Below are 12,279 nucleotides of genomic sequence, written 5' to 3' on the forward strand. Positions count from 1 at the left end.
TGTGCCGATCCGGAGCCAGGAGCCAGGAGCTTCCTCTGGGTCTCTCATGCAGGTGCAGGAGCCCAAGGACTTGGGCCATCCTCTACTGCTTTCCCAGGCCATAGCAGAGAGCTGGATCGGAAGTGGAGCAGTCAGATGTCAAGGCAAAGCCTATAAGGGATGCCGGCACTGCAGGCGGCAGCTTCACCTGCTACTCCACAGCGCTGGCCAGAATGATGTGACTTTAACATCTCATGGAAGGATGCTGCATTTGCCATAGAGAAAATGAGGACCCAGGGTGTGATTTAGGAACCTAAATGGAGCTGGTGTGATCCAACTGAGAAAGCTCAGGGCCGTGGAGAGTGAATAATTCTGGCTCTCCCTTAGTAAGCTCTTGCCATGTGTTTGGCATGATGATACAGACAGACAGATACATACATAGATACACAGATGTTAGATATGTAGATAATATGTAGGTGATATGTAGATAATCTATAGAGATGATAGATGATACATAGATAATTGATATAGATGATCATATATGGGTGATAGATAGACAGATGAAAATAGACTTGGTAGATAGACAGACGACAGTTCTTCTTATCAGACCCACAAGGAAAATGTTACTGCCATTCAAACCAGAGAGATCTGAATCAAAATGATTAAGCAGCTCACCACGAATACTGTCACAAGTACATGGCAATGCTCCCTCTCACAGTCCCCACCAAGCACATCTGTGATCAGTGTGTCAGGTTCTTTGGGGGAACCTGTAATATCCAGACTATAGGTTTTGACTGGGCCGCTGATGCCCGCTTCACCCGTGTCTGAGAATGGATCTGGACAGAGAAAAGACATGAGGTTGGGAATCAACAGGTGAAACCCTGGGCAAGATACATAACATTCTGGTTTTCAATGTTCTTATATCTGGAATGGAGATAATAATGTTACGTTCTGGGCAATAGTTTGGATGTCCCCAAGAGCCCACGCATTGGGGGTTTGATCCCCAAAGTCTTGTGCTAATGGTTAATTACTTAAGGATGGAGATTTGATTTATTTATGACATCTGAGACATGGGCTTACAGGGAGGTCTTTAGGTGTCGGGGCTATGGACACCTTTGGATGATGGTGTCATGAGAAGGTTGGTGATATGAGCTGAGTTTGGCCCAGCTGTTCTCTCTCTCTCTCTGCTTGCTGGCTAGCCAGACAAGCCTCCCTCAGCCTACATTCCAGCACCCATCATCCTCATCGGGGGTGGGGCTCCCCATTCTTGAAGTGTGAGCCTCTAAAACTGGAAGCTGGAATAATCCTCCTTCCCTAAGCATCCACTCCCAGATATATTCTTTATGTCAGAAAAATCCGACTAATGCAAATACCAACGTGAATATTGCAGAGTCTGTGAGGCTGAGAGGTTTTAAGTACATGAGAGCGATAAAAGTACAGATAGATGATAGATGCATAAATAGATAAAGCAAGCTTAGTACATAATAGGACCTCGAAGACGGAGGTAGATTTACTGCTTTGATACAAATTCATTGGTGCTCAGGGAAGTGTAGAAGCTCACACGTTGACTACATTTGATTTCAAGTTACTCAAATGTAAAGGAGTCAGTAGGAACTGGAGAGGTCACTGCTTCCTGGTGCCGCATCCTGATCACTTAATTCAAGTGTCTACTTTTGGCAATATTGCAAGCATCTGCTCGTTTTCTTCCACATCATCCATGAGAGAGAAGGTGGGACTGAGAATTAAATCGACAACTCAGGTTGTGCAACTCGCGCCCTGCCTAATAGAAATCTTAGTTAGCTAGGAGACTTCTGTGGGGCAAGTGAAACTCGGTTTATCCTAGACCATGATGGCATGTTATCTGTCTAGCCTCTGACCTTCGGTCTAGCCTGGCTCCCTCAACTGCAGCCTGACCAGAGAGAAATTTGTGGTGGCCAAGTCTGTGCCTACAGAGACCCAGCCTCCCAAGTGGACACTGGACGCCCACTACCAGGGGCCGGTTCTGAAGCAGCCCCTCCACCCTCACAGCAGGTGAACCAGACCTGTGCTGAACTGATCGGCTGCATTGTGTTTCCTGGCAACAAAAGGGGTGGTTTGACTGCTCCTCGAGGGGAGAACGTGGAGGAAAAGGCAGGGGCTGCTGAAAAACCCTGGGAAGAAGAGTGACAATGCAGCGAAATCTTTCGGAGACAGCGAGCTGGGGGGGGGGGGGGGGAGAGGGGGGCACTGCGGACCTGCTAGGGCCAGCCCCGGGGGCAGCTACGACCACAGGATGAAAGGCACATGGCTGAGGTCCCAGCATGGTCACTTCCCACCCTCCACCATGGCTTCTGGGACGAGACAGCTATGAAGCCCTGGAAAGGCCCCTAATGAGAATGTACACAATCAAGGGAGAGTGCATGGTCTTTAGCAGGCAAGGCAAATGCACAGGCAGCATCTCAGGCCGGCGTGAGGCAAAGCACTTTACCACGTAAGGGAAAAACCGCACCACGTCCCTGGAATGGGAAGACGCAGCCCACGACCCTGAACTTGCAGAGCGTCTGTGGTGAACCTACAAGGTCATCCAAACGCACAGCAGCAATGGTCATTGCTGACCAGTGAGGGAGGAGGTCAGCCTTCTCTCCTTGAGCCCGTCAAACTCCCCGACCTGCCCCAGAGAAACCTACAGATACTGTTCTTTGACATACGCTGTTGTTCTCGCCGTCTTAGTGAAAAGATGCAGAAATGCATCTTAAACAAGTAAAACCTTTGTCCTTTGGTTGTTCTGTCACTCACACACACACACACACACACACACACACACCCCAAGTAGGAACAGCAGGCCAGCTCTGCAAATGTACCTCAAAAATCACTTCCCTGTCACACTCCCAGCTACTGAAGCAGTGGCCACCCCTAAGCCCAGGCTATGCAGAGGCCCTGGAGCAGCCACTTTCAATCAAGGCTTCAGTGTCCATCAGAACGCCATCCCCTGTCTCACAAGGAGAGTGGGCGGAACAGCGCACACTGGGTGTAATCGGCCAAGCTAAGAAACAATGAGAGTAGATGTCGCCTTTCAGGGGGACTTGGGACTACAGAGCGTCTCCCGCCCCTGCAGTTGCACAGTGCGGTGATTCGTGCCAGTACGTTGTCAACTACCACAAGGAGAGCGAGCGATACAAAAGATCTCCGCCCACTTACAGACCCAGCGGCCCATGAATGAACTCCTAAAGACCGGAGCGGCGCTTCGGCTCCCGCCCGCGGGGAAAGACGTACCTTTACACTGAGAGATGATCAATTCGATGGTGTCGGGAGAATTCTGAATCATTCTAACCGCCATGTTGAACGTGAAACCCTGCAGATGGATGCGATTCAAGGCCAGTATCTGCCCACCTGGAAAAGTAAATCACGTCAATAGCCCAGCGAGGAAGGCAGATGGAGCAGCATCTCTGGCAGCTGGAGAATGCCTACCTGGTTTGATCGTTTTTGCTTTTTCTGCTGGTCCCCCTGGGATAATAGCAGATACAAAAATGCCAGGGTTGGCCTGGCCCATGTCTTCTCCCTCCTTAATGACGAAACCTGCGGCCCAAAACAGCACGGCATGGTGAGATGACCCTTGATGATTTCACAGCCCAGAGAGATTAGGCTGTTTGCTTGGGTGATGGTTCAAGTCCTGGCTGCTCCGCTTCTGGTCCAGCTCCCTGCTAATGTGCCTGGGAGAGCAGCAGAAGATGCCCCAAGTCCTTGGGCACCTGCACCCACGTGGGAGACCTGGATGGAGGCCCAGGCTCCTGGCTTCAGCCAGGCCTACCCCTAGTCATTGCAGCCATTTGGGGAGTGAACAGCAGATGTGAGATTTCTTTTCTCTCTCTCTCTCCCTGCCACCAGCTCTGTCACTCTGCCTTGCAAGTAGAGAAACATAAGCGTTTTGTTTAAGTCATCTCTGTCCTGGCTCTGATTATCTCCTGGAGCAAAAGCAGGGCACATTGGTGGGCTGCACGCCAAGTTTAGCTGTTTACTAAGGGGGAGCAACCCCTCTTCTCTGTTGTGTCTTGGTGGAGTGCAAAGGAGCTCTGAAGACCAGCAGACCATGGGGCAAACGTCAGAAATGCCTCTGAGTCGCTGTGTGAGCTCAAGCAAACAACCTAACCTCTCTGAGCTGTGAGGCAGCTTAACCCACAATGACACAATGCTGGTCCCGAAAGAGATGACTTTGAGTCAACCCCCTATCTTGTATTTTGTTTCATAAGTGGTTTTAAGAATCTTAAAACCTGGTCAGACCATTTCCGCCTGCCACTAAAAAGCTATACACGAAGGTGCCTAGGAACACTGGGCAGGGATTTCAGAATTTTGGCACCAAAATAAAGTTTATTTTTCCATAGGCTTTCCGAAGTGCTCTCTATATGAAAGGTGGGGCCAGCGTGGTGTGTCAGTGAGTGAAGCCACTGCCTTCAGCCTGTGATGCCGGCCTCCTACAGTGAAGCACCGGTTCCATTCTGACCACTCCACTTCTGATCCAGCTCCTGCTAATGAGGGAGGGAAGGCAGCAGTGATGGCCCAAGGACTTGAGCCCCTGCCACCCACGTGGGAGACCCAGAGGGAGTTCCAGGCTCCTGGCTTCGGCCTGGCTCAGTCCTGGCCATTGAAACTATTTGGGGAGGCCGCCGCTGCAGCTCACTAGGCTAATCCTCCACCTGCAGCGTCGGCACCCAGGGTTCTAGTCCCGGTTGGGGCGCCAGATTCTGTCCCGGTTGCCCCTCTTTCAGTCCAGCTCTCTGCTGTGGCCAGGGAGTGCAGTGGAGGATGGCCCAGGTCCTTGGGCCCTGCACCCGCATGGGAGGCCAGGAGAAGCACCTGGCTCCTGGCTTCGGATTGGCGCAGCATGCCGGCCGCAGGGCACCGGCCGTAGCGGCCACTTGGGGGGTGAACCAACGGAAAAAGGAAGACCTTTCTCTCTCTCTCTCTGTCTCTCTCTCTCTCCCCTTTCCACCTTCCCTCCTTCCCTCTCTCTTTGTCCCTCTGCCTTTCACATATGTAAAATAAATTTTTAAAAACCAACTTTGTCATGTGGTGTTAGGAAAATAAATCTTTTTCTACCTTGTGCTTAGATGCATCCCAAAATGGTATCAGTCCTACAAGGGAAGCACCCCCGGGTCTCAATGCTCTTTCTAAACACTTAAAGGGAGGGGAAAGCACAAGCAATGGCTGGAAAGGGCAAATTGGGAGAGCAGGGCAGGGAAGGGGGTGAGAAACATGAAAGTGGAAAAGCAGCCCCCACCCCTGCCCAGGGGGACAAGCTGGGCCTCACCTCCTGGGAGTCCCCTTACCGAAACCACGGAGTGGATCGCGCCTCAGGGTCACACGCACGACTTCTCGACCGGCTTCAGCTGCAAAGCTCTCTCTCCAGTTATTTTGTGACCCTAGAGGGGGAAGCACAGCACCGTGGTGAGCTTTTCCCTCAAAGTATAGGGTGGATATGGAGACAAAAGGAGCAAACAGCATCACACACACACACATGTGCACCTCACATACATGCATATGCACACATGTACACGCATGTGCAAGCATATACACATGCACCCATGTGCAAGCACATTCATGCACACATGCATGTATGTGCACATGCACACAAGTGCAAACATGCACACATGTGTGCCCCGTGTGCAACACACGCCTGCATGCACACTCACGCACGCATACACCTGAAAGCAAGGGGAGCTCACGTTTCATCTTCCAACAGCGCTGGGAATAGAATGCCGAGCACAGAGGAGGACATTCAAAAAGCTTCTGGCAAAATGAAAGTCGATGTTAAGTTTATTTTGGTGCAAAAATGAAATTGGCTATCCATGCAGTATTTTTTCATAATATACATTCTCCATAAACTCCTTGAAGACCCCTCCTCTGTTGTGGATTCCAAAAATCGTTTACACCACAATGAATGTATCTTTCAATTCTGTTTGCCACGCATCTGCTGGGTCAGTGTCATTCACTGCTGCCCTACAGGCTCCAGGGGCCAGGGTAGCGGGACCGTGGGGCGTGTTGTCAGTGACTATGGATAGATGTCTTCTGTACCAGTCTCAGAAAAAGACAGAAGATGAGCAGAGGTGCAGCTGCCAGAAGTGACAACCAAAATGGAGACACAGCCCGACTGGGATGGGGCTGGCGGCCCAACCCTGGACGTCCTGAGGGCCTTCCCTCAGCGCGGAGCTTGGGGGACACCCGAAGCAGAATCCCAAATCCACTTCCTGTGAGCTGGAGTCCTGGGGAAGTTTGTCACAGTGACCAAGGGACGAGCCCTCAAGGGAAGACCCAGTTGTCCCCTGTCCCTCCTCCCCGGGGACTGCGATGGAACCTGGCAGGCAGCTGACAGCGTGGAGTTGCCTGGTGCTGTCCTGGTCCAGTCCCAGGCTCCATGCCCATTAGGGATAAATATTGGAGCTGGTTCGAGTCCCAGCTGCTCCACTTCTGACCCGGCTCCCTGCTAGTGTGCCTGCAAATGTGGTGGAAGATGGCCCAAGGGCCGTACCCATGTGCAACACCTGAAAGAAGCTCCTGGCTTCAGATCGGCCCAGCTCTGGCCTATGCAGACATTTGGGGAGTGAACCAGCAGATGGAAGACCTCTCTCTCTCTCTCTCTCTCTCTCTCCTTTTTAAATAAATAAATAAATCTTTAAAAACAAAAACAGTGGCCTTTGTTATGGGTTCTCTCTGTCTTTGCATTCAACTGGGAACCTGCAGGAGGAGGGATGGCAGAGGGGACCAGGTCCACCCAGAGTGCATTTCCTGGTGAGCGCAGGGGCTGAGACTCAGGGCCCACAGGAAGCAGCAGAGCTAAGGGGTGGTGCGCTCTGCTCCACAGCGGCCACTCCTCCTCCTGCACCAGGGCACTGGGAACGCATTCGCCAAAGCCACGCGTGTCAGATCCACGCACACAGACAACGCCAAGTGGGGCTGGGAGAGCTCTTCCCAAGCGTAGTAGTTTTGAAAATAACTGTAAAGAGTGAAAAAGATGGCTAGGATGATTCAGGAAGCATCTTGAAGCAGGATCACCCGTCAATACCCCGACCCCGGCCATGGCGCGTCCCGTACCCCTGCTCAGCCCCAGGAGATGATCAAAAGTCGCTGGCTTCTGAATGAATCGGGCATCCTGCGGCAGCTCCGGGCCATGGCAGAGGCTGCAGGGAAAGGCCACAAGGTTAGGTCAGGCGCCCCCTGAAGGCAATGTCTAGGCGTGTCTGAGTGTGGACGGTGGCCTGGAAGAGACAAACTCACTCTCCATCGCTGGGCACATCCATAGGGGGACCCTATCAGGGGCTGCTCTAGGAATCAGGATGCACAGGCAAACCTTGGGATCTCAGAGGGGACTCTGCAGCCACACAGACCTCGGATGAGCCTCCCCCTATCCACTGCGGTGGGCTGCGTGGCCACTCACAGAACTCCACGTCCCCAGCTGTGACCAGGACACAAAATCCCCATTGCCCAGGTCTGTGAGGGCACCAAGGCCAGGTCATCAGTGTCAAGCCCCGGGGCTTATAATGTCCTTGCATTCTGATGTTTGCTCTTGTTTGTAGCCCAGAGCCCTGGGAAGGAGCCTGGCACAGTCCAGCACCCCTCCTGCCATGTGCACACCTGTCACTTCTCTCCTGGATCCTTGTAGCCGTTAGCGTAGGGACACCACTCCCCACCCTCCATCCTGCACGCCAATACCAAGAACTTTTCCTGCAGGCATTCAACTGCATTTGGCTGAATGGGCAGCAGTCTAGTACACAAAGAATGTTCTAGGCTCTGGGAGAATCGAGAGGGCCCCCTGTCTACCCTCAGGTTAGATCCACACAGGGATAAGCTGCCTTCCACAGTGAGCAAAGGAGAGGGAGCAAGAAGCCAGAACACAAGCAAAGTAGTGGGTGCTCGGGGCCTCCACCAAAGCCGGGTCTGGACCTCCAGGATGGCAAACCCCCTGAACAGACTCAGTTGTCCTTATCACCCGACTGTGTTACCACATTGTATCAAAAATGTTTTAATACAGTGCTGGCGCTATGGCACCGTGGGTAAAGCTGCCGTCAGCAATGTCAGCATCCCATATGAGCACTGGTTAGAGTCTCAGCTGCTCTGCTTCTAATCCAGCTCCCTGCTCATACTCATGGGAAGACAGCAGAGGCCTGAGTACTTGAACCCCTGCACCCGCACTGGAGACCAGGAGGGAGTTCCAGGATTCTGGTTTTGTCCTGGCCGAGCCCTAGCTGTTGTAACCACTTGGGGCACCAACCAATGGATGTAACTCCACCTTTCAAATAAAGCCTTTTCTTAAAAAGAAGAAGAAGAAGAAGAAGAAGAAGCAGCAGCAGCAGCAGCTCAGGGTGAAAGGCACGGAGGGACAGAAGCAGGTGCATGTCGGGGGGTGGGGGCACTGAAGGCGCCCTCAATGGAGCCAGTGGTGCAGAGGAGCCACCCTTTGGCTGTGCTTAGGAAAGCAGGTGGTCAGCTTCTGGGAGATTGTGCTGTTGTGTAGTGAATAAAGTTGCCCCCTCCAATGCTGGCATCCCATATGGGCTCCAGTTCAAGTCCACTTCCAATCCAGCTCTCTGCTATGGCCTGGGAAAGCAGTGGAAGATGGCCCAAGTCCTTAGGTCCCTGCACCCGCATGGGAGACCTGGAAGAAGCTCCTGGCTCCTGGCTTTGGATTGGCCCAGCCCCGGCTGTTGCAGCGATTTGGGGAGTGAACCAGAGGATGGAAGATCGATCTCTCTCTCTGCCCTCTGCCTCTCTGTAACTCTGCCTCTCAAATAAATAAATCTTAAAAAGGGGGGAGGGGAGTTGATTTCTGCCTCCTTCGGATCTGTGCTGAAATGGCACTGTGTGTACCCAGGGGATGGCAGAAGCGAGGTTGTGCCAGCTTCAAGCCCAAACCGAAAAGGACTGGCAGCCTGAAGCCCTCAGCTGCCACACGGAGCCTCACTGGAGGTGCTGCATGGAGAGGACTTGATACCACACAGGGAGGGAGAGGGCCCCAGGGCAACCTGCATCCCAGTCCCCCTCACCAAGGGGCCAGGCCTGTGAGCAGACTACTCCAGCACCCGCTGAGATCCTTCATGGTCCCAGCCAGTACCGCACGAAGCAAACGAAGCCCTCAGCCCTCAGCCCTCAGCCCTCAACCAAGCCGTGCTCGGCTATGTCATCCAGGAGTGGTGGGGTGGGTGACACGATGCGGTTGTTTTAAGCCACAGTGGTTCCAGATAGTTCATTGCTCAGCAAGAGCTGCTGGGAGCAGCCATGCTTCACCCAGAGCGACAGAGCTGCTGCTGCACCGCGGTGCACACACTGCATCCACAGAATTTGGAGCAGTGCTTTTCCAAGAAGCACTTTAGGGTGTGTGTGTGTGCACTTCACCCTCTTGCTGAAGCCCGTGTAAAACTCAGTGCCGAAGCAGCTCCTCCAGCAGCCTTTGTTGGCCGTGAGCTGCCTGGGGATCTAGCCGAGCTATTTATAGAACTTGCAGTGTAAGTGTAACATAAGTTCTAGGCTATTTTTAAAAGTATGCCTGCTTTATGCTGTAAAGTTGCACTTAGAAGCTCATCGGCTTCCACAGGCAAATTTCAATGAGCAGCATCCTTCAACAGGCAAGGCTGCACCGAAAAGAAGTTGGGAACCCGGGCTCCAAGGCCAGCTGTGCGTTCCAGTCCTCACCCCTCGGTTCCCTGTCCTGTAAAATGGGAGGAACCGCAGAGACGTTTCACAGGGTGGTGAAGCTCAAATGAATTGATGTGCTGAGAGCAGTGCTGGGCCATGATCAGGTCAAACAGACACACTCTCTCGTTTATTTTGTCCTCCTCAATTTCATATCACCTAGCGCATACTGAAAGATGGAAGCAGGTGCTAGGGGGATGAGATACTTGCCCTGCAGCGTATGGCACACACTCAGCCCATAGCCGGCCTCCAGTGACTCTTCGGAATTAATTGACAGTGGCCCACTGAAGGTTCTTTCTTTAAACACTTGACCTCTTTAAACAAGATCTTCCGGTGTGGATCACGCCACAGCACCAGGTACAAGACACCAAGAACAGTCGTGTGAAACCCACCTGCCTCTGATTCCCTCGGGCCCCGCGTCCTTGCTGGTTCCCATGTTGAAGTTGTCCAGGGACGCGCTCAGCACGCCTCCCGTGGTGTCCAGCAGCCCGGGCGTGAACAGCTCGTGTTCTGAGCATGACAACCTCTGAATCCAACTGAGAGGCTTGGGCTGGGCTGGGTGCTGGTGGGCAGGACTCAGACAGGCCATTTGCATGGACTTACTTGGTTCTGAATACAGGGAAAAAAAGACACAAGTACAAGGTGCAGCAACACGTGGGGATTTCAATAAGTTCACGGAAAATTGACTGAAAAGAGAAGTTTATCTAGTTGGAAAAAAATAAAAATCAGTGCATACAAGGAATCTTCACAAAGTTCATGAAAGATATATATTATAAAAATCATGCATAGGGGCCAGCATGGTGGCACAGTGGTAAAGTTGCCACCTGCCATGCCAGCATCCCATATGGGTGCTGGTTCGAGACCTGGCTGCTCCACTTCCTATCCAGTTCCCAGCTAATGCACCTGGGAAAGCAGCGGAAGATGGCCCAAGTGCTTGGTCCCCTGCCACCCAGGTGGGAAACTGGATGGAGTTCCAGGCTCCTGGCTTCAACCTGGCCCAGCACCAGTTGTTGTGGCTATTTGGAGTGTGAACCAGCAGAGGAAAGATCTCTCTCAGATCTCTCTCCTCTCTCTCTCTCTCTCTCTCATTTTCACAATAACTTTGCCTTTCAAAGAAAAAGAAATATTTTTCTAAAAACTAGGCATTTCAAACAGCTTTGCACCAAAAGTAACTTCTTCAAGTCCATTTTTCCATGAACTTTTCCAAGTGCCCTCCTACACCCCAGATTGGACCTCTCCTTTCTGTTTTCCACACCTGGGATGGGGACCTCCTGCTCTGCCTCACTCTATCCCCTGGCATTGTTCCTGTGATTAGCCTGGGACTGCAAGTCCTCCTCATTAGCACTTGTGATGAGATAGCTTCAGGAACAGAAGAAGGATGAGATGAGTGCTCCCTGCCCCCTGCAGCTTCCAGGACCACCAAGGAGCCTGCTGGATGAGCCGGAACCAGGAGAGCTTTGGGAGAAGGTTCAGACCCAGTGGGCCTGCGGCAGAATTCATGGCCCCCATCCCCGCCCTGCTCTTGGCCTTGGCGAACCTGTGCTTGCCAACGCTGGAGGAGCACAGGGGACTTCAGAGGCCTGGGCGTCCCAGGCTGGGCTCCACCGTGCGGAGCGTGGTCCTCAGCATCGACACGGCCGCGTCTGCCCTGGGAGCAGCGCTCAACCAGATCCTATTCCTGCGCAAGGATGCGCCCGCGCCCCTCCCCCCGACATCGTGCCCTGGACCTGCACCTGCGCCTGCCTGCGAGGGGCCCCACTTCCCTGCTCAACCTGTTCATAGAAAATTGGGACCACGTCACTGCATTCTGGGGGTGATGAGAAAGGAAAGAGATGACTGTCCTCACCGTCTGTCACGCGCCAGAGCCAGGAGGGAAAGAGCCATGCATGCGTGCTCACCTGCTTCCAGACTCCTGAGTGGGGTGTGTGCCTGTGCATGTGTGTGTGTGCTGTCTATGTACATGTGTATGGTGTGTGTTGTGTGTATACATGTGTGGGACGTGTGGTGTGTATTTATGTGTGTATACTGTGCATATATGTGTGTGGTGTATATACACATGCATGTGGTGACTGTGGTTGGTATATGTGTAATGTGTAATGTGTACATGCAGGTGTGGTATGTTGTATGTACTTGTGTGTTGTGTGCATGTGCATCCATGTAGTTTGTATGTGAGCATGTATGCTGTGTATCTCTGTGTGTCATGTATATATACATGTGTGATATGTGTGCTGTGTGTGTATGTTTGTGTATTATGTATGTGTGAATGTGGTATGTGTGTACCATATACTAATGCATGTGGAATGTATGAGAAGTGAGTAGTGTGTGTGGTACACTGTGTACATATATGTTTGTGGTGTCTACATATCTGTATATGTGATGTGTCTACATGTGTGTGCTGTATATGCACACGTGTGGTATGTGTGGTGTGTATTTATGTGTGTGGCATGTATTTGTATGTATGGTGTATGCACACATGTGTGGTATTTATGTATGTGGTATGTATTTGTGCATGGTGTGTATTTGTGTGTGTGGTGTGTGTTTATGTGTGTGGTGTATATACACATATGTGGTGTGTATATGTGTGTGGTGTGCATTTGCATGTGTGGTGTGTATATGTGTGGCATAATACACATGTGTGGT

At 52.0% G+C, this 12,279-nt stretch overlaps 1 protein-coding gene across 3 annotated transcripts in view; it reads right to left on the reverse strand.

Annotated features, from left to right (window-relative positions):
* Nucleotides 1-12,279, reverse strand: part of FRMPD2 (FERM and PDZ domain containing 2) — a 111,613-nt gene that overhangs the window by 29,931 nt on the left and 69,403 nt on the right. For all 3 annotated transcript variants that reach the window (XM_070058098.2, XM_070058096.2, XM_070058099.2), the window contains exons 16-20: nt 10,032-10,248; nt 7,045-7,130; nt 5,283-5,375; nt 3,427-3,534; nt 3,232-3,348 (exon numbers count right to left, since the gene is read on the reverse strand). In XM_070058098.2, coding sequence (XP_069914199.2) covers nt 3,232-3,348; nt 3,427-3,534; nt 5,283-5,375; nt 7,045-7,130; nt 10,032-10,248 — 621 coding nt within the window. The remainder of the gene's footprint in view (nt 1-3,231; nt 3,349-3,426; nt 3,535-5,282; nt 5,376-7,044; nt 7,131-10,031; nt 10,249-12,279) is intronic.

The sequence above is a fragment of the Oryctolagus cuniculus genome, chromosome 15, assembly GCF_051225735.1.
Source record: "Oryctolagus cuniculus isolate XC-2025 breed Fujian yellow rabbit chromosome 15, ASM5122573v1, whole genome shotgun sequence".
Lineage (NCBI taxonomy): Eukaryota > Metazoa > Chordata > Mammalia > Lagomorpha > Leporidae > Oryctolagus > Oryctolagus cuniculus.